Source organism: Thamnophis elegans, chromosome 3 (assembly GCF_009769535.1).
Source record: "Thamnophis elegans isolate rThaEle1 chromosome 3, rThaEle1.pri, whole genome shotgun sequence".
Classification (NCBI taxonomy): Eukaryota; Metazoa; Chordata; class Lepidosauria; order Squamata; family Colubridae; genus Thamnophis; species Thamnophis elegans.
This window is the reverse complement of record NC_045543.1, coordinates 59437524-59464297: the sequence shown is the minus strand read 5'-3', so window position 1 is coordinate 59464297 and position 26774 is coordinate 59437524. Positions and strand designations below refer to the sequence as shown.

At 41.2% G+C, this 26774-nt stretch overlaps 1 protein-coding gene across 2 annotated transcripts in view; it reads right to left on the bottom strand.

Moving 5' to 3' along the window:
* Nucleotides 1-10872: 10872 nt before the first annotated feature.
* Nucleotides 10873-26774, bottom strand: part of SNX30 (sorting nexin family member 30) — a 43098-nt gene continuing 27196 nt past the window's right edge. Inside the window, exons 7-10 of one of the 2 annotated variants that reach the window (XM_032213109.1) lie at nucleotides 23636-23712; nucleotides 19010-19019; nucleotides 18577-18729; nucleotides 10873-15651 (exon numbers count right to left, since the gene is read on the bottom strand). In XM_032213109.1, coding sequence (XP_032069000.1) covers nucleotides 15592-15651; nucleotides 18577-18729; nucleotides 19010-19019; nucleotides 23636-23712 — 300 coding nt within the window. In that variant the 3' untranslated portion in view covers nucleotides 10873-15591. Of the gene's footprint in view, nucleotides 15652-18576; nucleotides 18730-19009; nucleotides 19020-23627; nucleotides 23713-26774 lie in introns of those variants that run through there. The other variant, XM_032213108.1, reaches the window with a different exon arrangement.

The following is a 26774-nucleotide window of genomic DNA, read 5'->3' as shown; positions in this document are numbered from 1 at the left end:
ATTGTCCCCAATAATCTGGGTCCTCATTTTACCCACCTCGGAAGGACAGAAGGCTGAGTCACCTTGAGCCAGAGAGAATCAAACTGCAGGCAGTGGGCAGAGTCAGCCTGCAATACTGCATTCTAACCCTGCACCACCATGGCTCTTGTTTCCTCCTTTAGTGCAGTGATTTTCCTGAAGTTTAGATTCCCAAGAATTTTTTTTTCTCCTGGCCAAAGCTGGCAATACCGTTCACAGTCAGAAAGTCTCAGATTTGTTTTATTATTTCTAGAACAATAGATGCCTCAGTGCAGGCAGAGGACAATCCAATTCACAACACATGCCCCTTACAAATACAGGTAATACTTGACTTACAACAGCTCCCTTAGTCACCGTTCAAGTTACAGCAGCACTGAAAAAAGTAACTTGCGACCATTTTCACACTTATGACCGTTATAGCATCCTCATGGCCACATGACTTACATTCAGATGCTTGACAACTGACTCATATTTATGATGTTTGCAGTGTTCCGGGATCATGCAATCACCTTGTGTGAGGACTACTGTATACAGTTAGAGCTGATAAAACGAAAAGATCAAGTGCATTCAATCCCTGCTTGCATGTATATAGTAACAGCCTCAGAAACATTAGTTCGTTGTCTGCTTTTTCTTCAAAGCCTATAAAATCTCTGGGCAATATATTCATATGACGGCATCAGAGGTGTTATTCAGCCAGTTCTGACAGGTTTCTGGAGACCTGGTAGCGGAAATTTTGAGTAGTTCAGAGAACTGGCAAATAGGCTGCCCCCGCCCCCCCGCTGCCTCCCAGCTGATCTTCTTTTGTTTGCCTGAACAGGAGAACGGAGCTGGAAAGCAGGTTAGTGGAGTGGGGAGGGAATGGGGATTTTGCAGTAACCTTCCCCTGCCACGCCCACCAAGCCACACCCACCAAGCCACGCCCACAGACCTGGTAGTAAAAAAAATTGAATCCCACCACTGCATGCAACTCCATGCCCCAACATTACTTTCCACCACACAAAAAGTCACTGGTGAAGATAAATGAGAGAGAAATACGGTGGTGTTCCTCCATGAGTAACTCCATGTGTGTTAAGGTCCAAATGATCAGAAGTCACATACATCATGATTTGAACATAACTATGTTATAGAATTTTTTAAAAAAAAATTGATTAGCATTCTGTGACCCCAGCTGTTTCTTCGAACTCATGGCTTAGTGCGATTTGTGAATCAGCAAATCGTGGCATACTCAATGAACCAGGGGTTAATCTGCAGTCTATTTTATTTATTCAAAAAGTCAAAATATTTTTTTAAAAAAAATCAAAGTTAATCTGCAGTTTCCTATGATATGCAAACTCATCGTTAATTTCAACAGTTATTTCTCCTAGATTTGTTACTTTAATACTTGCTTAGCTTTCCTCCAGTTTAGGGTGCAATCCTATACCCACTCCCCTAAAGATCAGCCCCCTCTGAATCCAGTAATGAAATCTTTTAAAGCCATTCATTTTGAAAGTTTAAAACATATTCTTTGTGGGACTGAAATAAAGAAAAAACGGCATTGCCAATTATAATGACTTAGAAATTGCTCCCCAATTTAAAAGTTCATGTGATTTTCCCACTGCAATATTTTATTTTCATAGTGCAAGTGTTTGGTTTTCTAGATCAACCCCCCTCCTCCAATACATACATAAAACAGTAAACAGTAAAAGAGTTGGAAGGGACCTTGGAGGTCAACTAGTCTAACCCCCTGCTCACGCAGAAAACCTGTCCTAGGGATTCAAACCACCGACCTTTCTGATCGACAAGCTCAGTGTCTCAGCTACTAAACCAGTAAGTCACGCTACTTTTAACCTTTAAATTTAACATTTAAGAGCATTTCTATTCATCACTTGACACACACACCCCGCCCCCAACATTTGATAAATTTACCTCCTGTATTTCAGAGCTACTTAGCCCGACATATTTAATCTCCTGTCATAGGACTTCCAAATGAAAGCGATATCGTCTGTCAGAAATGGTGTAGGGGCTCTCCCTGCTTGGGCTGGGGGTTGGACTAGATGACCTACAAGCTCTCTTTCCGATTCTGTGCATCTGATTATGTCTATTGTTCCAGTCCGCCGCTCACCCGGATCCCCGCGGCTCAATCGACTAACCTGCGCGGCCAACCCGAAGCAAATCCTATTGTGCAAATTCCCGAAGCGAATCGCTTCCTTCTCCTTTCTGTCAACTGCTCGGATTTGGGAAGCGAGTTGGCTGATAACCGTTTAAATTCTTATGCAACCACTTGGCGCAAAAACCGCCCCTCAAGCTACGCAGGTACCAACCTGTTGGGAAAGGCGAGGCTCTAGAAGTAACTTATCTGCTCCCCGGGCCTTTTGCAGGCGGGTGTATTCTGCCAACGTCCCGTATCAAAACGAGACCCGCCTTGTTTAAACATTAACTCCCTTTGTTAAGGAGATCGGCCTTGCAGATTAGGGAGCTATAAAATTTTGAGACCTTTGAAACACATTATCTCCCTGGGGCGTTTTTTGCTGTCAGCAAAATGAAGCAATCCAGGTTTATGATCACAAAAATGGCCATAGATCTCTCCTGGCTGTGCAGCTCTGTGAAGGGCTTCTGGCTTCAATTTCTTAAAAGATTTCTATGTTAAAATAATATTTGTAGTAGATGAAAAGAAAAAAATATGGGCGGCAGGATAGCAGTATTCCAGTATTTGAAGGGCTGCCACAGAGAAAAGAGGGTCAAATTATTCTCCAAAGGGCCTGAAGGCAGGACGGACAAGAAACAATGGACAGAAACTAATCAAGGAGAGAAGCAACCTGGAATTAGGAGAAGCTTCCTAACAGTGAGGACAGAGTGGGAACAGCTTGCCTACAGAAATCGTGGGCGTTCCATCCCTGGACGTTTTTAAGAAGAAACTAGATAGTCACATATCTGAATAGTATAGTTTCTCCTGGTTGAGTAGGGACCTGGACTAGAAGACCTCCATGGCCCCTTCCAGCTCCTCTTCTCTTCTCTTCTCTTCCCTTCCCTTCCATTCTATTCCAATGGAAACTGATATTGTCTAGTTTTTCTGGTGTGCAGTGTCATACACTGTCATTTTGAGGATAAAGTTGAAACAATTTGTGTCCAGGTCTGTAGATATTTTCACAACCCTCTTTTTGACTTGTGCAGTATACAGGTCCCTCAATGGAAGGCATGTTGGTAGCATCCCCCCCCCCCTTGCAGTTCTAATTATTTGTTGAAGTCTGTGTCTGTCATGTTTGGTCGCAGAGCCAAGCTAGACAGTTATAGAGACCTTCCATCTGTATGCAGATTCGTTGTCTGAATGAGACCAATCACTGTTGTATCATCTGCAAACTTTAACAGAGGGATCTTTTGAGATGCAATCATTGGTATACGAGAGAAGTGTCAAGACATGACATAGAGAGTAGCTTATCACACACACAAACCAAACATTTTGAGAAATCAAGCAATTACCTGGCTTTCCATTTTTTTAAGGAAAAAAACTGTAAACAATACTGGATACAAACTTTCAGAATCATAAGGTTCTTTCCTCTACCATCCCAAAGTTGAAGTCAGAGTATGCACCATATCCATAGGTTAGATTAGAAACATTACTTTACAAATATTCTATACATTTCCAATATATTATATGGAGACCATAGCAACTCTTGTTTCTACATTAAATTAAATATTTCCCATTCTGCACAAAAAGCTCACATTAAAGAGATGCTACAGAATCCAACAGGTATCTTACATCAATAATATTCCCTTTCTATATGTGAAGGGAAGCAAAATCAGGATGGCTTGAAGATGCTTGTTTCACGATCAATAACAAAAAGGAAGGGCAAGTTGGCACCTTGCATTTAAGAGTCTTTATTTTTATTATGATTTTAGTGTTTCATTCATCAATTTCATTTAATATAAAGTGGTCCAAGAGAAAAAAAAGTGCTCTTGTTTTAACTTCCATCATCCAAAGTAAGAATGTTCAAGGTGGCTTGGTTAAAAAGTGGCAAAAAATGTACAGTTCAGAAATAGCACACCTGGTGTTCCTCCAAGAGAGGGGAAAAAATCCTACATCAAGGTGTATAGTAAATCTTCAGTATAATTAGTGGTAATGATTCTGGGCATTTGGTGAATGTCCGTGGTGCAGGGAAAATTCAGAAAAAAAGCTACTGCTTATTTGGTCTCAGTCTTTTCTTGCAACAGTGGTATAATAGACTCCCACGCTGTAAGGCACTATTTGAATCAAAGAAACAGATACAATTAACAATGCCATTTTAAATCAAGTAGTCACAAGAATGGTCTTATAATAATGTCATTTAAAACTGAAGCAGCCCTAAATAACACAATTTGTGGATAAACACCATATACACCTTGAAGATTGTCTTCCTTTATGTGGAATATCTCACATCCTTTCCAAATCTAGCACTTTCCAGATGCATTGGTGCTTATATTTTCAAGATTTCCTACCTATCAAAGGTTCACGTACTTTAGCCACACACAAATCTATAGCTTTAGATCACTTTTGATTCATTTGTTTAAATGGGTTTTCTTTATATAGTTTTAGGATTTGTGGGTAGGACAGATCATATTTTGTGTGATACTTGTGAATTGAAATTGAAAATTCAAAAAGATTCATAAAACTTTTTAGCACCATGATAGGTGGGAGCTTGGCCAGAGCGAAAAAACATGAAGGCGAACAGGAACAAAGGAGTTATGTGGAAGAGACACTGTGGGAAGGAGCATAGGAAATATAGAATATTTATTTGTTTTATAATAAATCATATAATGATGCTAAGGAGAGACAAAAAAGTATATGGCAAAAAGCCCATGTGGAAAGAAGTCCTGACAAGTAAAAAAGATCTATTAGTCTTATTTACAGTGTAAAAAATTACTTACCCACATATGGTTTCACATAATTTACAACTCATTCAACTTTACACTAATGAACCTGTTTGCATTTCCAATAGTGTCTGGGTTATTTGGTAGTAGCACTGTTGCTCTGAAAGTTTTAATACTTTTAAGATCCTACTTAATAGCACTGGGGTTTATTTAGGTCCAACAATGTCTATTCCTGCTGCTTGATTCCTAAATCATCTCTGCCATCTTAAAAAGGATAAACCTTTACAGAAGCAAAAGCATGCAACAATATTTCAGCTGTTGAATTCTTCAAGGAAACTAAGGATTAAAATTTTCTGAAAATGGGTTGCGGGGGTGGGGTGGGGTTGATTGGTCGGCCTCGCAATGCCAATACTGTTTGGCAGATCTCAATCATTTTAACATACACGAGTATCTTTTTGACCAGTGTTAACATGTAACAGAGAGAAGTGGAGAGAGCACACAGCCCGGGGGTGGAGGGCTGTGCTAATTGTACACGTATCTGATGTGATTTTGCCTAGCTTCACCTGCTGCTTCCTGTCTGTTAGGAAGCTTATGACCACTTACAAGTGTGGTCAGGCACAGCTAGTTGATTTAGTTTAGTTAGAAGAATATTTGGAATGATGGTATTCAATGCTGAGCTCAAGTCTACAAAGAGGACCCTTGCATAGGTCTTTGGACATTCAAGATGTTGTAGGATATAGTGCAGAGCGATACTAACAGCATCTATTTGCTTGGTAGACAAATTGCATGGAGTCTAACAGTAGATTCATGGTGGTTTTCAGGTGGGCCAGCACTAGTCTTTCAAAAGTCTTCATAACTACAGATGTTAGAGCAACCAGTCTGAAGTCATTTAGTTTCTTGATGGAGGGTTTCTTCAGCACTGGGATGATAGAGCGTTTGAAGCAAGAAGGAATATAGCACATCTCTAGTGATTGATTAAAGATGCAGGTGAAAATGGGGGCCAGTTGGTAAGCACTAGCTTTTAAGCAAGAAGGAGTTATCTTGTCTGGGCCTGGTGCTTTTCCTGGCTTTTGTCTGTGAAATAGACCTTGCACCTCATTTTCTGTAATCCCCAGAGGTGGTTGGCCTAATGGGATGGGGTCAGTTGTAGGAGGCTTGGCTTTTGTAGGTGTGTATAAGGTGGGGATTGTAGAGATGGGTGGCAGTAATTTTCTCTACAGTAAAACATTCAGGTCATCTGCCAGTTGTCTATTTCCTTCAGCATGGGAAGGAGGTTTGCTATAACCACTGATATTTTTAAGCGTTCTCCACATGCTTGCTGGTTTATTTGTTGAGAACTGATTCCTCAGCTTTTCAGAATAGCTTCTTTTTGCTGCTCTGAACTCCCTTGTTAATACGTTTCTCGCCTAATTGTACAGCATTCTATCGCCTTTTCTGTAGGCTTCCTCTTTGGTATGACATTGCTGCTTAAGATTAGCTGTGAACCAAGGTTTGTTGTTATTGTATATTTGCAGGTTTCTGGTTGGCACACATAGGTCTTCACAAAAACTGGCATAAGATGATGCAGTATCTGTGAGTTCATCCAAGTCTGCAGAGGCATCTCAAAAACATTCCAATCAATGCAGTCAAAGCAAACCTGAGGCTTTAGCTTTGCCCTCCTGAATCCAAGACCTCACTTCTTTTCAGGTCCTCTGGATGAACTTAATCACTCCTTGCGTAAGGTGTAATGACTAAGTCTGTATTGGGTTCCCACTTGTTCATAACTTGTATGTGCAAGTTAAGAAATCTGCAAATATTGTCACATATATAATCTGATTCCCCACCCATAGCCGATTGCCAAAAGCATGGAGGGAGACATATCATGTTGGAGTTGTCTATTAAAGTGAGTTAGTAGCCATGTTCTCTGCCTGACTTGGTCTCCTATGGACCTCAACACTACAATAGGCATGATTTAAGTTCAAACCTATCAACGTAGGGAGGGTCATTATTTGCCAATTTAAGTTATTTTGTAATTTTAAGATTTGCAGTGAAGAACATTTGCTATTAAAAGCTCCTAAAAACACAGTAGTTGGCTTGCGTCTTTTTTCCCCTCTGGCGTTGGTTATCTAAGAGTTTGCATTCGTTCTGAAAAAAGAAAATGTAATTTTTTAAAATAGTGTAACTAAAGTTGGTGCTCTTAAACCTGGGGATATATGATCAGTCCTTGCCTTATCTAAAGCTTTCGCGCCCAATCTACGAAGGAGAGGGGGGGAAAGGTTAGCTTGTTTCTTATTGACATGTACAAGAGCTAGACGGTGCTTGCCTAGAAACCAGAAGGTGTGTCTTAATTTCAGGAGATATGTTCTAGGCATGAAAAACTGGCTGGGTGACTTTGGCCCAGTCATTTTTTTTTCCAGCCCAACCCATCTCACTGAGTTGCCATTGTGGGAAAAATAGGAAAAGAAAGGAATATTGGTATGTTTGCTACCTTGAATTGTATATGAAAAAAGTGGGATAAAAATCTAAAAAATAATAATTCGGAATTTAGAGCAGACACACTGATTGGTCATTAATCCATAGTTGAGGTCAAGAAACCCCAATTGGCAAGTGTCAGTATGTGATCGTGTTGATTCCAAGTTTAATATACAAATTCTGCTAAGCATATATTGTTTAACCAATGGCAAAAGTGGCACTTTTAAGATTTTCAGTTGAGAAGATGTACTACTGCGCAGAAATCTGAGGAAGATGAGGGAAATGTATTTGGGATATGAATCCTTCATGTTGATTCCAGGTTTAATAACACTTGAATATCCCCTTTTGCTTGCAGTGGGGCTTACAAGAGTCCATTCATGGAACACAAAGTGGAGTATAGTATTGTGGCTGTTTCACAATGATTGCACTGTCAGGCAAGTAGGCTTTCATTGTTGTGTATTGAAGAATGGAAATCAAATGAAAGATCTCCACAGCTTAATTTTAAAATGTTTTGTTCCTGTTTTGCTAACTTTCCACTAGTTCAAATGCTACAAATTCTTAAAATGTGTAACTATTCAATAGTTAAATATTCCCAGACGAAAACAAAAGAACTTACTAAAGTAAAATGTTAGAAAGCTATCAACTAGTTACAGCGGTAAACAGCAAAAACTCCAAATTAATTAATTAATTAATTAAATCAAGAAAGCTTTCAGCTACTTTATTTTGGGTGGTGTTGTATTAGAACTGGAATTACAATGTATGGTAGTAAATACAAATGTCTAAAAGTAAGTTTAAAAAAAGGTTTACAAATCTCCAGCTTTTTGGTGGTAAATAATACAGTACTTTGAACTGCTTAGAATGGAAAATGTGGCAAAGGACTGCAATGGAGACAGAACAATTCCTCTTAAACTATTGCCCTTAGCTTAATCAACATATTAAACATGAACTTTGAACTAAATATTATAATAGATTTGCTGCCTGTCAAAACTGAAGAGAGATTTTTTGTTCTGATTTGTAAAACCAGCATTTCCACCCACAATGAAAAAGACTCTTCTGAAATAGGTTTTAGGTTGCTTCTAAAGGTTCACGCTTTAGAATTCCTTTGGAAAATGGCTAACATTTACACTAATACGCATAACAATTTGCTTGCTGCTTTTGTATTCTTACCAATATTAACACAGGAATTTCCACTTCCCGCCCCCAAGAATTAAAAGGTTTCTTGAACTTTCTGAGTGAATCCTGAGATCTCGAAGAAAGTGGGGGAAATAACAGGCAAAATGTCAGGGATTACCATCTTTTTGGACTGTAAGATGCACTGGAGTAAGCAGCATCAAGATTTTGAAGAGAAAAACAAGAAAAAAAATAGTTTTTGGCCTCCACACGTCTGGATTTTGCTCTCTCCAGCCCCCAGGAGCACTCTGCAAGCTTTCTGCACACCCTGTTTTTGCGAAAAATGGGTGAAAAACAGGCCCGGTTTTGGCCTCCCAAACCCCTCAGGAGTGCCATTTTTGCTCTTTCCAGCCCCCAGGAGCACTCTGCAGGCCTCTCAAACCCTCTGTGTGCCCTGATTTTGCCAAAAATGGATGTGCTGGGCGGGGTTTCGGGAGTCCAAAAATGGCCGTATTCAGTGTATAAAATGCACCAACATTTCCATCCTCTTTTAGGGGGGGGGGATGAGTCTCATACTCCAAAAAGTACGGTATCTAGTGCGGGGTTTCCCAAAAGGGGTCTATGTTGACTATCCTGGATTATCCAAAGTTGTTGCTGTTGTTATTCATAGTATTAGTATTCATAAAATCATTTCCATATAATAAATGTTTGGGATTAATGAATAATCTGAAACTTCATGAAGGGATTGATGATCTGAAGAGTTTGGGGATCCCTGATCTAGTCCAACATCATACACTGAAACACCAGGATACTGGTAGAGAAAAATACATTTATTGAATGTCCTTTTGTCAAAAGAAACTGTATTCATGAAGATACACAAAGAATCTCCCACATTTTATAAATTAGTTTACTTCCCTTTTCCCCACAAAATATTAACTACATAAGAAACACATCACAGAATCCTTTTTTAAGCATACTTTATATAATTCTTAAAAAGCACAAAATGGAATGACCATGCTAGCACCTGGACAAAATTCACTGGAAAAAATTATTTGGTAAGCCTCACCTCATAGTGCTGGTGCAAAGTATGGCATGGACGGGAGTTATTTTCTGCCAAAGCATGCCCTTAGATCTCCCAAATCTGATCACAAAATGAAATCCATTTACATATTTTGTTCAAGTGGAAACAAATAGCTGGTGTGGGCTAAATAGTCTTTTAGAAAACTATCCTAAAGAGTTTTCCTAAACAGGAACTGTTGAAAAGGCCCAATCCATAGCTTATAACAAACAGCTTTTATATTCCAGAATCTGCGAGATTCGGTTTCAGACACCTGAGGATCTTTAATGGAATGCATGCCAAGGAATAACAATTAATTTTTACATCGCTATGATAAATATGGTTCAGATGACATGCCAACTCATTTATTCATTGAAGATAGCTGATTGAATCAACTAGATTAGTGATGGCAAACCTTTTTGGCATAATGCAATGCACGTGCGATCCCCGTGTGCACCCTGCCCCCCACGCATGTGCGACAGAGACCCGAAAACCATCTGGCCGACGGGAGGCGCGCGTGCATGCGCAGTGGAGAGAGGGTTCAGCATACCACCTGTGGCATGCGTGCCATAGGTTCGCCATCACGGAACTAGATCTTTGGCATTGTTTCACATTCGGTTAGTTTGCTTGTCCGCAGCATACAACATAACTTATTTAAATAAGTTTGAATACACTTATTTAAGGTGTTTTGTTCCTGTTCATGTTTCTGGCTAGCAAGGGATGATATTAAACAATCCAGTAAAGATATAGTGGGGAGAAGCCAGGTAGCACAATGGAACACATCTGTATCTAACCTTGTCATACTATCATGCCCTCTGAACGTCACACTTATCTTTGTTGTGCAAGCATTGTACAAGTTTTATTGCTTCTGCTTTGTTGCTCAGCATCACTGCAGAAGTTGGATTTGGCAACTGCCCACAAGGATATATGGTGAATTAACCTCGGCTTTTGCAGCCTTTCTTCTCATGTTATTACTGTATCAGATTCTTTCAGAGACAAAATAGGAAATGTCTTAAGCAGCTTCAGAAAATGAATAGCCTCTTTCAGCAAAGCATTTATGGTAACTCCCATGGTGGAGTTGTTTCTGTTTAAATCGGTTCATGCCAAGTTCAGAGAGAAATTGCCTGGCATCAACTTGAGGGGGAAAATGGCTGTTGGTGGCCATATGTGCCTCTTGCTAGATGTTGATGGCCGAGGGAGCTTTAAAAACTAGAGGTACAGAAAAAAGGCAGGCAGCCAGGACCCACTTTCAAAAACAAACAGCTGAGAGGTAAACTGCATGGTTTGCCAAATGAAAATATCAAATATTTTTCAATGGTTTGTGAAATATTTATTTAAAAAAACCTGAATGGGCTGAAGAATCTGATTTAAGGCAACTTCCTAACATTCTTTTCTTTTTTTATTTAATAATGATGCCCCACAAAGCCATAACTTTCCTAAAGCTCCTGGAAAAAAATTCAACCTGGCCCCAGTTTTTGTGGTCTACATGGGCAATTCAATTTCTAGCAATGGTCTTAAGTAAATCATTTAATATTGCTGTTAAAAGCTGTAAGCAACAAGCATTGGGTGGCAAAGGAACATGCTCACACTCAAAGGGGCTTCTTTTTCCCTTTTTAAGATGCACACTATTATCAGGTACACAACACGCAACACCATTTGTAGTACAATTCAGGAAATGCATCACTACATTACAATCTAAAGTTCCAATGTAAGTTTGGAATGTTAAAAAAACCTATGTGAAAATGCCAAAAGATGGATTTCAATTGACCTGTCAGTCATCTTTGGAATAAGCATTGAGAGTTGAGAAGCCAACACAATAGAACATCTGTAAATGCTAAATAGTTAAAGTAAGATTGCTTTCCAAACAGAGTTCAAACCAGATAGAGATGACCTCTTATTAATGCTGATTGTAAAATGCAAAGAAAAATGTCCATACCTATGTATGTCCATACGTTTTAGCATAAGATTCAGAGAGAAAAATCACTCCTGTTTCGTTTGCTCAAATATTGGGCGAAGTGCTATTTATATACCGTCTTTTGAAAGATTTTTATTTTGTGAAAAGAAATCACCCCTGAATAAGAGGTTTGTCAAATCAACTCTTTGACAATAGCAAAATATAAGCATATTAACAATTTGGGGAACATGAGTGAAGAGAAACCTAGCATTAAAGTCTCATGAATCAAAAGCACATATCAAACTTCCTGCTACATTTTACATAAGCCCCAAAGAAATCAAATCCTAAAGGGTCATTTCTTTTCACAATGTTGGAAATTATCTGTGTGTTTAATTAAACACAGGGCTAGATATAGGCAAAAGCTAAACAAGCTACAGTTTAGGGCCTCATAAAATTCCAGAATTATTTTGCTTTTGAGAAATCAAGAAAGAAAATGTTTTAAATTGTATCTGATGTCAGTTTTCTGATTTTACAAATATGTGTATTATTACTTACTAAAAATGATCCTGATTATTTTGTCAGCATTATGTGTATGAAATACGCCTTAACAATATTTTAAAAATTACATTTAAGTATTATTTCCAAGGCATATTATATTGTCATCTATGAGATCAAGCCAGCCAAATGATTAATATGTAATCAATAAAAACATTTGAAAATGATTCATATTTTCACTTTAAATACCTCGCTGAAAATTATACATACATATTTTGGATTACCACACACAAAAAATTGTTTGTGTGTGTATACATTTTTTTTGTTTGGTAATCCAGTGTCTTATTTTGGTACACACTTTTGTGAGACATTCAGATTCAGGTGTAATGTTTTAGCAAAGGGCTTTGTTCTATATAGCTCACCAAGTCTAAATCTGGCACTGGTTAAATAGACAAGGATTTATTTCAAAAGTTCTCATGGGCTGGTTATGGAAGCCAGGAGATAGCAACTCTTGAATGTGTTGGAGAGATTGTCTACTGAGACAGAGCCTTGTTTAATAACCAGGTATGCAGTTCTGTCCCAGTGCAAGCCAGCCTCAGGTGTTACATGCAGCTTAAAAAAAAAACAGGCCATTGGAGTTATGCAGACATAAAGAATTACATAGTTTACAAGAACAACTTTGTATGACATTACTATCATTATCTTTTTAGAAAGTAATTCACATTGTTTTTTTTTCTTAGTAATATATTGGTCATTTCTCTAAATTATTATAGAGTTAGCAAGCTGGCACAAAAACAGAAGGCTTGCTTAACGCCACAGCAATAAATATGTTCCATCATCTGTTATGGGGTAAGGTAGTAATCCCTCAGTAGTAACAAATCTACTGCTAAGTTTTAATTAGCTAGTATTTCTTTCAAAAAAATATCAGCTTGATCTACAACCATGCACGTAAGAAACACAGAAGCAGCCGTAGCCTGGGTTAGAAAAAACAAGTAAGATTTCCGAAGAAAAAGGCCATTTCTCAAGCCAAACAGTTATAATTAACAATTATAATAAACACTTAGAATTGTGTGAGTTAACATTTAAAATAAAAAATTGAAATGTATAGCTACTGAAAAATGTGCGCTACTTCTCCCCCCAGTGGTCAAACATTGACAACAGGATTCAGTTTGGTTTATTAAGATAATAAATACAGGGCTGGCAATTGTGATACATTTATGAGTAATGGGCTGGGACAAAGTGGAATAAGCAGGAATATTTGCCTTATTTTTGTTTGGTCCATTTAGTCCCCAAGTTGGCTTCTACTGTATTCAACCAAATGAACAAGCAGATCAGGGCAGAAAGAATATAGTTTATCTATTCTTATTAGAGCAAAATGAAGTAATAAGTCTGCTTAGGGAATTTAGAAATACCAGCAGCTGGAATAAGAGGAGCTGCTAAATTCTAACTCTAATAAGAATTAAGAAAAAGAAAACACTGCAGGGAGAAGAATGACTTTTTCCCAGCTCTGAAAATGAATGGGAGAGAGTTTTCTAATACAATTAAATTGTACTATTCAGATACATAGGAACAACTGTACCTCTTCTCTATGGTGCTTTTATGGGTGTTGGAACAGATAATTCTTTTTCTTTCCCCCCACTTTTTTTAATAAACAAGCAAGGCTTTTATGGCAACATCTATTATCTGAACTACAAACTATTGTTTCCCTCACTTTTTGTGGTTACTGTTTGATCATATAATTATGTATATCTAAACATCTAAACTTAGAGCAAGTGAAAATTCTTCCCCTAAGCAAGTATCACATGTGAGATCCACTACCAGAAATGCGCCTGAATTGATATAAAAACATAGCTTAAAGTTATTGATTTTAATTAATTTAGACTCAAGCGTCACAGGTTCTAAAAACTGAGGATTGCTATGGGGGCCATGATTTCAGAAGTTCATTTCCAGAAATTATCCTAACACAGATTTTCAATTTTCCTTCAAGTTAATAAGAGATTTAGGGGACTGGTGCCCAAACTATTGAAACTGAGAAAAATGTAACTGAAGCTTTTAAGGATGTTTTTTGTGCATTCTACGTGCTGGCATTCTAATAGTTTGAACACTCGATGATCGTAGGTAATAATAAAAATAGCAAATTGCTAGCTAAACAGTGTTATAGCTGTTATAGAGCAATGCTGACAAAACTATGTAAGTCTGTTGAGCAGCCAACCATCAAGTGTTTCAAAGTTTTTTAAAGCATTATTTAAGCTACTTTTCATTAACATGATGGATTACGTACTATGCAGAGCTTTTAACGTTTATCAGCCCAACCATGGCAGCCAAAATTGTTTGAGGACAGGAATTGTAGCCTAACCGGTCTGGAAGACAATACACTGAGGAAGGCAGAAAGTTTTCAGAGCTTATAGTCCACGTTATCTCATACATTTAATGATGTTAGCTCTAGTTCACAAAATGTCATACAGAAATAAATTCAGATTTAATTCTTTTTTTCTTTTTTCTTTTTTGCTATTGAACAAATCACTACTCTCAAATCTTACACTTCTGGGGTTTTTTATGACCATTGTATAAAAAAAATCCAAGGAATTCCTAAAATATAAATGAAGCAAGAAACCTTAGATCAAGGCTCCATTTTGGTTGTACAACTCCCTTTCAAGGATGAATATGAATACAATAAATACAGAATTCCACAAAATTAATACCTATTGAACTAAAAAGAAACACAAGAACAAAGGCAGAATCAGAAGTGCTTGAAATCCTGAGCTGATCCATTTAGTAGGGAAAAGTGGTACTTTCCCTCCAGATTCCTTAAATGTGTCAAGAATTTATTTCAGAATTCAGAATTATTTCAGTAAAAAAACCACCTAGAGATATTTGCTTGCTTAAATACTTCATACTAATTTATCTTGAAGAAGATTCCCACAGTAAAAAAACAAAAAACAAGGTGACAATGAGAAGTTTGGCATGAGCTAAGACATGACATAGAGAGTAGCTTATCACACACACAAACCAAACATTTTGAGAAATCAAGCAATTACCTGGCTTTCCATTTTTTTAAGGAAAAAAACTGTAAACAATACTGGATACAAACTTTCAGAATCATAAGGTTCTTTCCTCTACCATCCCAAAGTTGAAGTCAGAGTATGCACCATATCCATAGGTTAGATTAGAAACATTACTTTACAAATATTCTATACATTTCCAATATATTATATGGAGACCATAGCAACTCTTGTTTCTACATTAAATTAAATATTTCCCATTCTGCACAAAAAGCTCACATTAAAGAGATGCTACAGAATCCAACAGGTATCTTACATCAATAATATTCCCTTTCTATATGTGAAGGGAAGCAAAATCAGGATGGCTTGAAGATGCTTGTTTCACGATCAATAACACAAAAGGAAGGGCAAGTTGGCACCTTGCATTTAAGAGTCTTTATTTTTATTATGATTTTAGTGTTTCATTCATCAATTTCATTTAATATAAAGTGGTCCAAGAGAAAAAAAAGTGCTCTTGTTTTAACTTCCATCATCCAAAGTAAGAATGTTCAAGGTGGCTTGGTTAAAAAGTGGCAAAAAATGTACAGTTCAGAAATAGCACACCTGGTGTTCCTCCAAGAGAGGGGAAAAAATCCTACATCAAGGTGTATAGTAAATCTTCAGTATAATTAGTGGTAATGATTCTGGGCATTTGGTGAATGTCCGTGGTGCAGGGAAGAAATTCAGAAAAAAGCTACTGCTTATTTGGTCTCAGTCTTTTCTTGCAACAGTGGTATAATAGACTCCCACGCTGTAAGGCACTATTTGAATCAAAGAAACAGATACAATTAACAATGCCATTTTAAATCAAGTAGTCACAAGAATGGTCTTATAATAATGTCATTTAAAACTGAAGCAGCCCTAAATAACACAATTTGTGGATAAACACCATATACACCTTGAAGATTGTCTTCCTTTATGTGGAATATCTCACATCCTTTCCAAATCTAGCACTTTCCAGATGCATTGGTGCTTATATTTTCAAGATTTCCTACCTATCAAAGGTTCACGTACTTTAGCCACACACAAATCTATAGCTTTAGATCACTTTTGATTCATTTGTTTAAATGGGTTTTCTTTATATAGTTTTAGGATTTGTGGGTAGGACAGATCATATTTTGTGTGATACTTGTGAATTGAAATTGAAAATTCAAAAAGATTCATAAAACTTTTTAGCACCATGATAGGTGGGAGCTTGGCCAGAGCGAAAAAACATGAAGGCGAACAGGAACAAAGGAGTTATGTGGAAGAGACACTGTGGGAAGGAGCATAGGAAATATAGAATATTTATTTGTTTTATAATAAATCAATATAAGATGATGCTAAGGAGAGACAAAAAGTATATGGCAAAAAGCCCATGTGGAAAGAAGTCCTGACAAGTAAAAAAGATCTATTAGTCTTATTTACAGTGTAAAAAATTACTTACCCACATATGGTTTCACATAATTTACAACTCATTCAACTTTACACTAATGAACCTGTTTGCATTTCCAATAGTGTCTGGGTTATTTGGTAGTAGCACTGTTGCTCTGAAAGTTTTAATACTTTTAAGATCCTACTTAATAGCACTGGGGTTTACTTAGGTCCAACAATGTCTAAAGTGGTGGCCTCTCAGCTCCGTCCTTGGATGAAACCGATTATCTAGATCCCTTTCAGTCGGGATTCAGGCCTGGTTACAGCACGGAAACCGCTTTGGTCGCACTGACCGATGATCTCTGGAGAGCCAGGGACGGGGGTCATGCCTCCGTCCTAGTGCTCCTTGACCTCTCAGCGGCCTTCGATACCATCGACCATGGTATCCTCCTGCGACAACTGCGGGAGGGGGAGTGGGAGGCACCGTCCTACGGTGGTTCTCCTCTTACCTCTCGGACAGATCGCAGTCGGTGTTGGTTGGAGGGCAGAGATCGACCCCTAGGCCCCTGAATTATGGGGTGCCACAGGGTTCAGTCCTGTCCCCCCTCCTGTTCAACATCTACATGAAGCCGCTGGGTGAGATCATTCGACGGCACGGGATAAAATATCATCAGTATGCGGACGATACACAATTGTATCTGTCCGCCCCGTGCCAACTCAGTGAAGCGGTTGATGTGTGATGTGTCAGTGCCTCGAGACTTTTAGGGTCTGGATGGGGGTTAACAAGCTTGCACTCAATCCGGATAAGACCGAGTGGCTGGTGTGTTTCCCTCCCACCAATTGGCCAAGTATTCCATCTCTCAGGCTGGGGGGGTCAAACAGTACGCCCCTCAGACAGGGTTCGTAATTTGGGAGTCCTCCTGGACCCACAGCTGACTTTTGAACATCATTTGTCGGCTGTGACCAAGGGGGCATTTGCCCAGGTTCGCCTGGTGCACCAATTGCGTCCCTACCTGAACGGGGAGGCCCTTGCAACAGTCACTCGTGCCCTTGTGACCTCAAGACTGGACTACTGCAACGTGCTCTACATGGGGCAGCCCTTGAAGAGCATTCGGAGACTTCAGCTTGTCCAGAATGCAGCCGCGCGAGCGATCGGGTGCACCTCGGTACACCCACGTCACACCTATCCTCTGCGAGCTGCACTGGCTGCCTATTGGTCTTCGGATACGCTTCAAGGTGCTAGTCGTCACTTATAAAGCCCTTCATGGTATTGGACCTGGGTACTTGAGAGACCGCCTACCAATTACCTCCAACAGACCGATTAGATCCCACAGATTAGGCCTCCTCCGAATTCCATCCACTGACCAATGCCAATTGGCTACCACCCGGAGGAGGGCCTTCTCTGTGGCTGCTCCGGCCCTCTGGAACGAGCTCCCCGTGGAGATTCGGACCCTCACCACCCTCCAGGCTTTCTGCAAAGCCCTTAAAACCTGGCTGTTCCGACAGGCCTGGGGCTGACGAGTTCCCCCCCCGCTCGAATGGTGTGGCTGTTGATTGTTTTTAAATTGTGGTATTGTTTTGTCCGTGTCTTTTTTTTCCTGTTTGTACCCCCCCCCCAAACTTGGTTTGTGAGCTGCCCTGAGTCCCTCTGGGAATAGGGCGGCATAGAAATACAATAAAATCAAAATCGAAAATTGAAATTCCTGCTGCTTGATTCCTAAATCATCTCTGCCATTTTAAAAAGGACAAACCTTTACAGAAGCAAAAGCATGCAAAAATATTTCAGCTGTTAAATTCTTCAAGGAAACTAAGGATTAAAATTTTCTGAAAATGGGTTGCGGGTGTGGGGTGGGGGGATTGATTGGTCAGCCCCGCAATGCCAATACTGTTTGGCAGATCTCAATCATTTTAACATACACGAGTCTTTTTGACCAGTGTTAACATGTAACTTCTGCAAGGTCCTACCCAGAACAGAATTAATGGTGGCCTTGCAAATAGCCTTTGGTAGTCAGTCCTCTATAACCTGATGACTTCCAAATGTGTTGGAAGGACATTTCCCAGAATTTGCAACCAACCTAGCCCATGATATGCAAGGTTAACCTATGCTATGGCCATCACTTACTGGCAAACTACAAGAGTCATACCCTGCTCTATCTCTGCAGACAGGATTCGGCCTCATCAGTGGAAATATAAAACTACTAAAGCTTTAACGGGAAGAGAGAGCAATTCTAAATCTTATTGCATCAGCTTTGTACCCCACTGGCATAAGCAAGTTAATCAGTAAATTACATTCAATTGCTTTCCTGCATTTAGTGGCAAATTCACAGCATTACCTTCTCGTAATATTGGATGTTTTTATCTGCCATTCCCATCAGCAGCTGCCTAAAATCTTGCCGCTTGTTGTTCTGCCATCTGTCCATGTCAGCCTTCAGGTCAGCATTGAAACACTCTACCCGGTCTTGACACTTTTCAACATCTGTGGGCATCTGAAAACCAAAAAGGAAGCAATGCTGTGGAAATAAGTTCTGAAAGCTTTTAAGACATCAAAAGATGCCTTCCACTGAGAAGAATCAGAAATACCTTCCACTTTCTCACAGGGAACTTAATTAATATCTGCTGCAGACTTACAGTCAACTACACAGGTGTCAAACTCACCACGTCACCTTGTCTTCATGTGATGTTTCATCACATTTTCCCCATTGATGGAGCTGGGGTGGGCGTGGCCTAAACGTGACACATCTGGCCCACAGGCCGCTAGTTTGACACCCCTGGTCTACTCTATCTGTATATATACTCAAATCATTATAGTGGTACTTCAATATTCAACTGCTTCAAAAGTCGTTGAATTTGGTACTCAACGTATTTTGAAAATGTTGTCCCAGTACTTGGCGTTTGTTTAGTATGCAGCGTACTGTGATAGGAAGAGGGGGATGGCTGCAGAGAACAGACAGGAAGTCAGCCATCCTGGGAAGGTCACTACAAAAGGAAGCAGAGGATGGCCACAGAAGGTGGATAGGAAGTTGGCCATGCTGGGAAGGTCACTGACAGGGAAAAGGGACACACAGAAAGTTCTTCCCAGCCAAAACAAAGGGTCATGTGGTAAGTCACGTTTTGGTTTGGGATTTGTCCTTTTTTAGTACTTGACACACCTTCTGAAACCAATTAACATGTACTGAGGTACCTCTGTACTTACCATGATAGCCAATTATATGATGGTCAAGTACAAAGTATAAATAAGAGCCGTATATATTAAGGATCTTTTGCTTTCTTAGCTATAGAAATATCAAGAAATTCTAAAGTTAAGGTACCAAACAAGGTATTGGCTTTTAACCAAGATTGAGTGATATAAATTTCTTAGCACAGTTCTAAAGTATACTTGGGTGAATATTGCTTTCAACATGAGATTGTTCAGAAAACAAAATGGAGTTACTACTGGATGTTGTCCTGAGAGAGATTTTCAAGCTATTGCATACAGAATTTGGTAAATTAAATCCAATGAAATTTATTCCCAAACAAGCAATTAATAATCCTTCCACAAAATAGCACTGATTTTTTAAAAACCCTGTAGGTTCTTGGGCAAGAATGAATAGTGACAAAGCAAACTCAGAACACTTAACAAGAATAAACTGAAGGAGATGTGCTATTATGTCTAGAAATGAAACCAATAATTCCTCATTATTATTGTAATTTTTTGTGTTTTTAAATTGTTAGTGGGGAGTGATTGGTTGTGTGACTGCGTATGTCTGAGTAGGCTGGGACTTTAACTGGGTACCCCCTGCACTGAGTGCTCTGCAGAAGTGTCAGGGGGGCCTGGGCCTAATCCCAGCCTCAGGATGTCTGATTCGAAAGGCCTGCCGGAGAATGCGGGGGCTATGAGGGTGGGTGGAGGGACCATGGACATGGGAGTGGGCCGGAGCATTACGGTCTTAACAGGGAGGGGCAGATATGGCGGGGACTTTAGGGCTAGCCATTACCGGGGAAGGAGGGTTCCCTACGTCACAGGGATCCCTCCTTCCGGGCCTTCTAGTCCCACTCCAAGGCCAGATGGCGTGAGTAATCAGGACCCTGGTCTCAGGCTGTTGTCGCTAAATGCCAGGTCTGTGGTTCACAAGGCTCCTCTCGTCCGGGGCCTAATTTTAGACGAGAGAGCAGACCTGGCATGTATCACTGAAACCTGGCTGGGCCCGGAGGGAGGAGTCCCCCTCACTGAGATGTGCCCAGAGGGTTTTCAGGTGCTTCATCAGCCGCGACCCAGAGAAGGGGTGGGGGTGTGGCTATTGTTATCCAAGAGTCTCTAGTTCCTCGTAGGATCCCTGCTCGGAGCTTGTCGGGTGTGAGTCCTTGCTGGTGAAGTTGGACCTCGAGGGTGAAGTGGGCCTGTTGTTAACGTACCTGCCTCCCAACAGCGTTGCAACAGCCCTCCCCTCGCTCCTCGAGTCAGTAGCTGAGCTGGCAATTGAGTTCCCCAGGCTTATGGTGTGGGGGACTTTAATTTGCCTTCGCTCGGCGAGCACTCTGATGGAGCGCAGGAGTTCATGGCTTCCATGATAGCCATGGGCTTGACCCAAATAATCCGAGGCCCGACTCACTCGGCGGGTCACACGCTCGACCTCGTATTCCTCTCGGAGCAGTGGAGCTGTGATCTTGGTTTGAGGGGTAGTGAGATCTTGTCCCTGTCATGGTCGGACCACTACCTACTGAGGCTCGACTTTCGGAGGCCAACCCCACTGTAGGGAGGAGGAACCGATTAGGTGGTTCCATCCCAGGCGCTTATGGACTCTTTGGGCTTTCAGATGGCGCTTGGGGTTGTTCCTGATACTCGCCCGCAGTCCGGCGGAGTCCCTGGTTGCTGCTTGGAACTCAGCAGCGTCAGGGGCTCTTAACCGGATTGCGCCTTTACGGCCGATCCGAGGCAGTGGATCCAGGAGGGCTCCTTGGTTCACTGAGGAACTCCGGGAGATGAAGCGCCAAAAGAGACGCCTAGAGCACCGCTGGAGATCCAGTAAGTCCGAGTCAGGCCGAGCACTACTAAAATCCTGCATCAGAGCCTACCTCCGGGCAATATGGACGTCAAAAAGAACTCATATTGCCGCTCTGATAGCTTCCGCTGAGTCACGCCCAGCCGCCTTGTTTAGGATAACCCGTTCCCTCCTGAATAGGAGGGATATGAGTGATCCTTTGCAAGCTAGAGCTGAGGAATACGTCCAATTTCTCACGGATAAAGTTGCTCGGCTTCGGACAGACCTGGACTCCAATTGCGCAGAGCCAGCCGAGGCACCAGGGGAGAATCTGGAGCGACATCTCTGGATTGATTTTCAACTCGTTACTCCTGAGGAAGTGGACAAGGCCATGGGAGCTGTGAGTGCCTCCACTTGTGCGCTGGACCCGTGTCCCTCCTGGCTGGTTGCGAACAGCAGGGAGGAGACACAGGGCTGGATCCAGGCGATAGTTGTCGCCTCCCTTCGGGAGGGGTTCTTTCCCCCCACATTAAAGGCGGCGGTGGTGAGACCCCTCCTGAAGAAGCCATCTTTGGATCCAGCATCTTAAACAACTATCGTCCAGTCTCCATCCTCCCCTTGGGGAAGGTTGTCGAGAAAGTGGTGGCCTCTCAGCTCCAGTGGTCCTTGGATGAAACTGATTATCTAGACTCCTTTCAGTCTGGATTCAGGCCTGGCTACAGCACAGAAACTGCTTTGGTCACACTGACCGATGATCTCTGGAGAGCCAGGGACGGGGGTCATGCCTCCGTCCTAGTGCTCCTTGACCTCTCAGCAGCCTTCGATACCATCGACCATGGTATCCTTCTGCGACGATTACGTGAGGGGGGGTGCGAGGCACCGTCCTTCGGTGGTTTTCCTCTTACCTCTTGGATAGGTCGCAGTCAGTGTTGGTTGGAGAGCAGAGATCGACCCCTAGGCCCCTGAAGTATGGGATGCCGCAGGGTTCGGTCCTGTCCCCCCTCCTGTTCAACATCTATATGAAGCCGCTGGGTGAGATCATTCGACGGCACGGGATAAAATACCACCAGTATGCGGACGATACACAGTTGTATCGGTCCGCCCCGTGCCAACTCAGTGAAGTGGTTGACCTGATGTATCAGTGCCTGGAGGCTGTTAGGGTCTGGATGGGGGTTAACAAGCTTGCACTCAATCCGGATAAGACCGAGTGGCTGGTGTGTTTCCCTCCCACCAATTGGCCAAGTATTCCATCTCTCAGGCTGGGGGGGGTCAAAGAGTACGCCCCTCAGACAGGGTTCGCAATTTGGGAGTCCTCCTGGACCCACAGCTGACTTTTGAACATCATTTGTCGGCTGTGACCAAGGGGGCATTTGCCCAGGTTCGCCTGGTGCACCAATTGCGTCCCTACCTGAACGGGGAGGCCCTTGCAACAGTCACTCGTGCCTTTGTGACCTCAAGACTGGACTACTGCAATGCGCTCTACATGGGGCAGCCCTTGAAGAGCATTCGGAGACTTCAGCTTGTCCAGAATGCAGCCACGCGAGCGATTGTGGGTGCACCCCGGTACACCCACGTCACACCTATCCTCCGCGAGCTGCACTGACTGCCTATTGGTCTTCGGATACGCTTCAAGGTGCTAGTCGTCATTTATAAAGTCCTTCATGGTATTGGACCTGGTTACTTGAGAGACGCCTGCTGCCAATTACCTCCAACAGACCTATTAGATCCCACAGATTAGGCCTCCTCCGAATTCCATCTACTGGCCAATGCCGATTGGCTACCACCTGGAGGAGGGCCTTTTCTGTGGCTGCCCCGGCCCTCTGGAACGAGCTCCCCATGGAGATTCGGACCCTCACCACCCTTCAGGCTTTCCGCAAAGCCCTTAAAACCTGGTTGTTCCGACAGGCCTGGGGCTGACGAGTTCCCCGCCCCGCTCGAATTGTGTGGTTGTTGATTGTTTTTAAATTGTTGTAGTTGTTTGTCCATTGTTTTTCCTCCTGTTTGTATTCCCCTCCCCCTTACTTGGTTTGTGAGCCGCCCTGAGTCCCTCTGGGAATAGGGCGGCATAGAAATGCAATAAATCAAATCAAATCAAATCAAATCTCCTTTACTTCATGACCCAGAATACATCAACTGCATAAAGGCTTCTATTCACCTATCAGGAAACAGTTTTATAATTAGAACAGAAAATGCTACTTATAATTAAATAGAGTTGAGATACTATACTTCATAAGAATTCTTATTTTCAAAATAACTTTTTTCACAAAACTGACCCACATCCTAGCCTCTGTTCAATAGGTGTTGGCATTGAATCAAAATAAGATGCTACTACTCAAAGAATAGAAAAAGATATTGGAACGCTTCAGTAAAATAAACTATGGAACAGACCCCACGTTCTATTTAAAAGCTTCTCTCCCATAGCAAACCTTGGGACGGTTCTCTCTTGAGGGCCACGGCTTCTAGTTTGGCTTCATATTCTGCTTGAACTTGATCTCTTTTCTTCAAGACATTCTAAGAGGGGAGAAGAGAGAAAGAGGCGCTGCAATTGATTAATTAATTAATTAATTAATTAACTGTAAAAATCAATGGTGTCTTTTTATACTACAGGAAAGCTTCCATTTTTCTAGCTCTCATATCCTGTATAGCAATGACAAGCATAATCCATTTGAAACCACCGCGGTTCAGGAAAAATACAGGTAAACCTTGACTTGAGAGGGTGGCTCAGTGGCTAAGGTGCTGAGCTTGTCGATCAGAAAGGTCAGCAGTTTGAATCCCTAACACCACGTAACGGAGTGAGCTCCCGTTACTTGTCTCAGCTTCTGCCAACCTAGCAGTTTGAAAGCATGTAAAAATGCAAGTAGAAAAATAGGAACCACCTTTGGTGTGAAGGTAACAGCGTTCTATGCACCTATGGTGTTTAGTCAGGCCGGCCACATGACCACAGAGACGTCTTCAGACAGCGCTGGTTCTACGGCTTTGAAACAGAGATGAGCACCGCTCCCTAAAGTCAGGAACAACTAGCACATATGTGCAGTGCCCTAGAGCCGGAAACGACTAGCACGCATGGGCAGGGGAACATTTACCTTTATCTTAATCCTTGACTTACAAGCCTTCATTTTGTGAACAAAGTTACAATGGTATTGAAAAAAGTGACATGACCTTTTTTCTATGACCGTTGCAGCATTCCCATGGTCACGTGATCAAAATTCAAACGCTTGGCAACTGGCATGTATTTTGACTTGTAGTGTCCCAGGGTCACCCGTTCATCTTTTGTGATCTTTTCACAAGCAAAGTCAACAGGAAAGCCAGATTCACTTAACCTTGTGTTTCTAACTTGACAACTACAGTAATTCAGCAACTAACAACTGTGGCAAGAGATGTTGTAAAATGGGGCAAAGCTCACTTGACAACTGTCTTGCTTAGCAGCAGAAATTTTGGGCTCAATTGTGGTTGTAAGTTGAGGGCTACCTGCATGCCGTGAAGAGGAGAATGGGAAAAAGTGGGAAGAAGAAGTGATTATATCACTTTCTTTTATTTTATAACATAATGTCTCATCTGTTTCATGTAGTTCAATACAGTTTTGAGAAACAAAGGTGTGGTTAACAGCAGAAAAGTAATGCCATCGAGTCTTAAATGACCCTAATGGTATTTTGCATAGGCTAAAATCTAAACTGATAGGTGGACGGAGCTACCTGTCCTGGTTTTGCACCATACAATCATGTGCTATGGTGGCCCTTCACTCCTAATTTCTCAAAATTCCTCCAGAGATCCTAGGAAGTTGGCAGCATAAGTCTTTGATTCAGGACTCTGATTTATCTATAAAGTACGGACATGTAATGTAAGTGTCTCCTTTTTTTCAAATTTTAGAATATTGCAATACAGTTTGAAAATAGAGATGTTTACTTTACAAAGAGAGAGAGAGAGAGGGAGGGAGAGAGAGAGAGAGAGGAGGGAAGGTTCTTTCAGAAGATAACATCCATCAGCCCCGCCACAAGTTAGAAGTTTTTTAAACAAAAACTCCCTTATTGTGTTTTTTTGTTAATAACCATACATCTCTTTTTCTTTTGCATCCATATTTTATTTATTTATTCATCCATTCATCTATATATTCTTCAGCTCTTATGCCTAGAGCCAATGCTTCTTCACTTCAGCAATATATGAGCGATATATGAGCAAAAACTACAACCTTCATCACTTAAGTCAGGGGGTATCAAACTAGCAGCCCATGGGCCGGATGCATCACACACGTTCTGCAAATGGGAAAAACGTCACAAAACGTCATGTGATGCGGCAAGTTTGACACCCGGGACTTAAGTGGACCAAGTCTAAGACTGAAGGTTGACAAAGGACTAAAAATACAGAGAACAGATGCAACGTCCACAGCTCAATCTCCCTTGCAATTTGAGCCTGATGTGTTAAGATCAGTGATGGGATTCAGCCAGTTCGCATCTATTCGGGAGAACCGGTTCTGAACTTTCTAAGAGGTTGAGAGAACGGTTGTTGGAAGAAATCTTCTTTTGGTTTTTTCCACTTTACAGGGCTAATCCTGTAAGGAAGGCAGGAAGGAAACATTCGGGTGTTGTTTCTAGCTTAATTTTTATTGCCCTACTTACAGAAACTGCCTCTCTGGTTAACCCTTATTACATTGTAACAGCTAAGGCAAAGCGCCATCGACCTGAGTAATGTTGAGTTGGCCACGCCCACACGCCCACACGCCCACTAAGCCCCGCCTACCCACCTGGTCATTAGGACAGAGAACCAGTTGTTAAATTATCCCACCACTGGTTCAGATCAATGTATCAATAAGGCTTAACTCAACCACTTATCACATTACTGGAAAGACAGTTCTATGTGGCTACATCTATGGTCATATCATCTCTAATACTGCCTCCCACCAACAATAATTAACAATCTAAATGCCTCACATTTCCTCACACATCCCTCTTCAGTTTACCCAACTACGAAAATCAGATTGAAAAATGACTGGTAATTATGATGGGTGTATAGCCAGCAAATGCACAAACTCAAAAAAAAAATCCTTTATTTACTTCTATCTTTTTCATTTACATCAGAGGTGGGGAACTACAGCTTTTTTATGACTTGTGAACTTCAACTCCCAGAATCCCTGAGTCATGTCCATGCTGGCTCAAGAATTCTGGGAGTTGAAGTCCAGAGGTCAGGAAAGGGCTGTAATTCCCCACTCTGGATTTACATCTTAAAATGATATTTTGAGGCCTTTTTACAAATATATATTCGGCAAGATGGGTTGCAGAGTTGAAAAAAAAATCAGCTTAGACAGAATTAAGTTAGACTTCAGTTTAGGCTAAGGATTTTCAGCTATTTGTCATAGTACAGGTACTCCTCAGCTGAAAAATGAGTAATTGGAACCAGAATTTCCATTACTAAGCAATGCAATTGTAAAAAGCGTGACCTCATGTGATCACTGCACTTAGTGACTGTAATGCTGGTCCCATTTGTCACCATCTCAGCTTGGTCCCAAGCCACAGTACCGTATATACTCGAGTATAAGCCGACCCGAATATAAGCCGAGGCACCTAATTTTACCCCAAAAA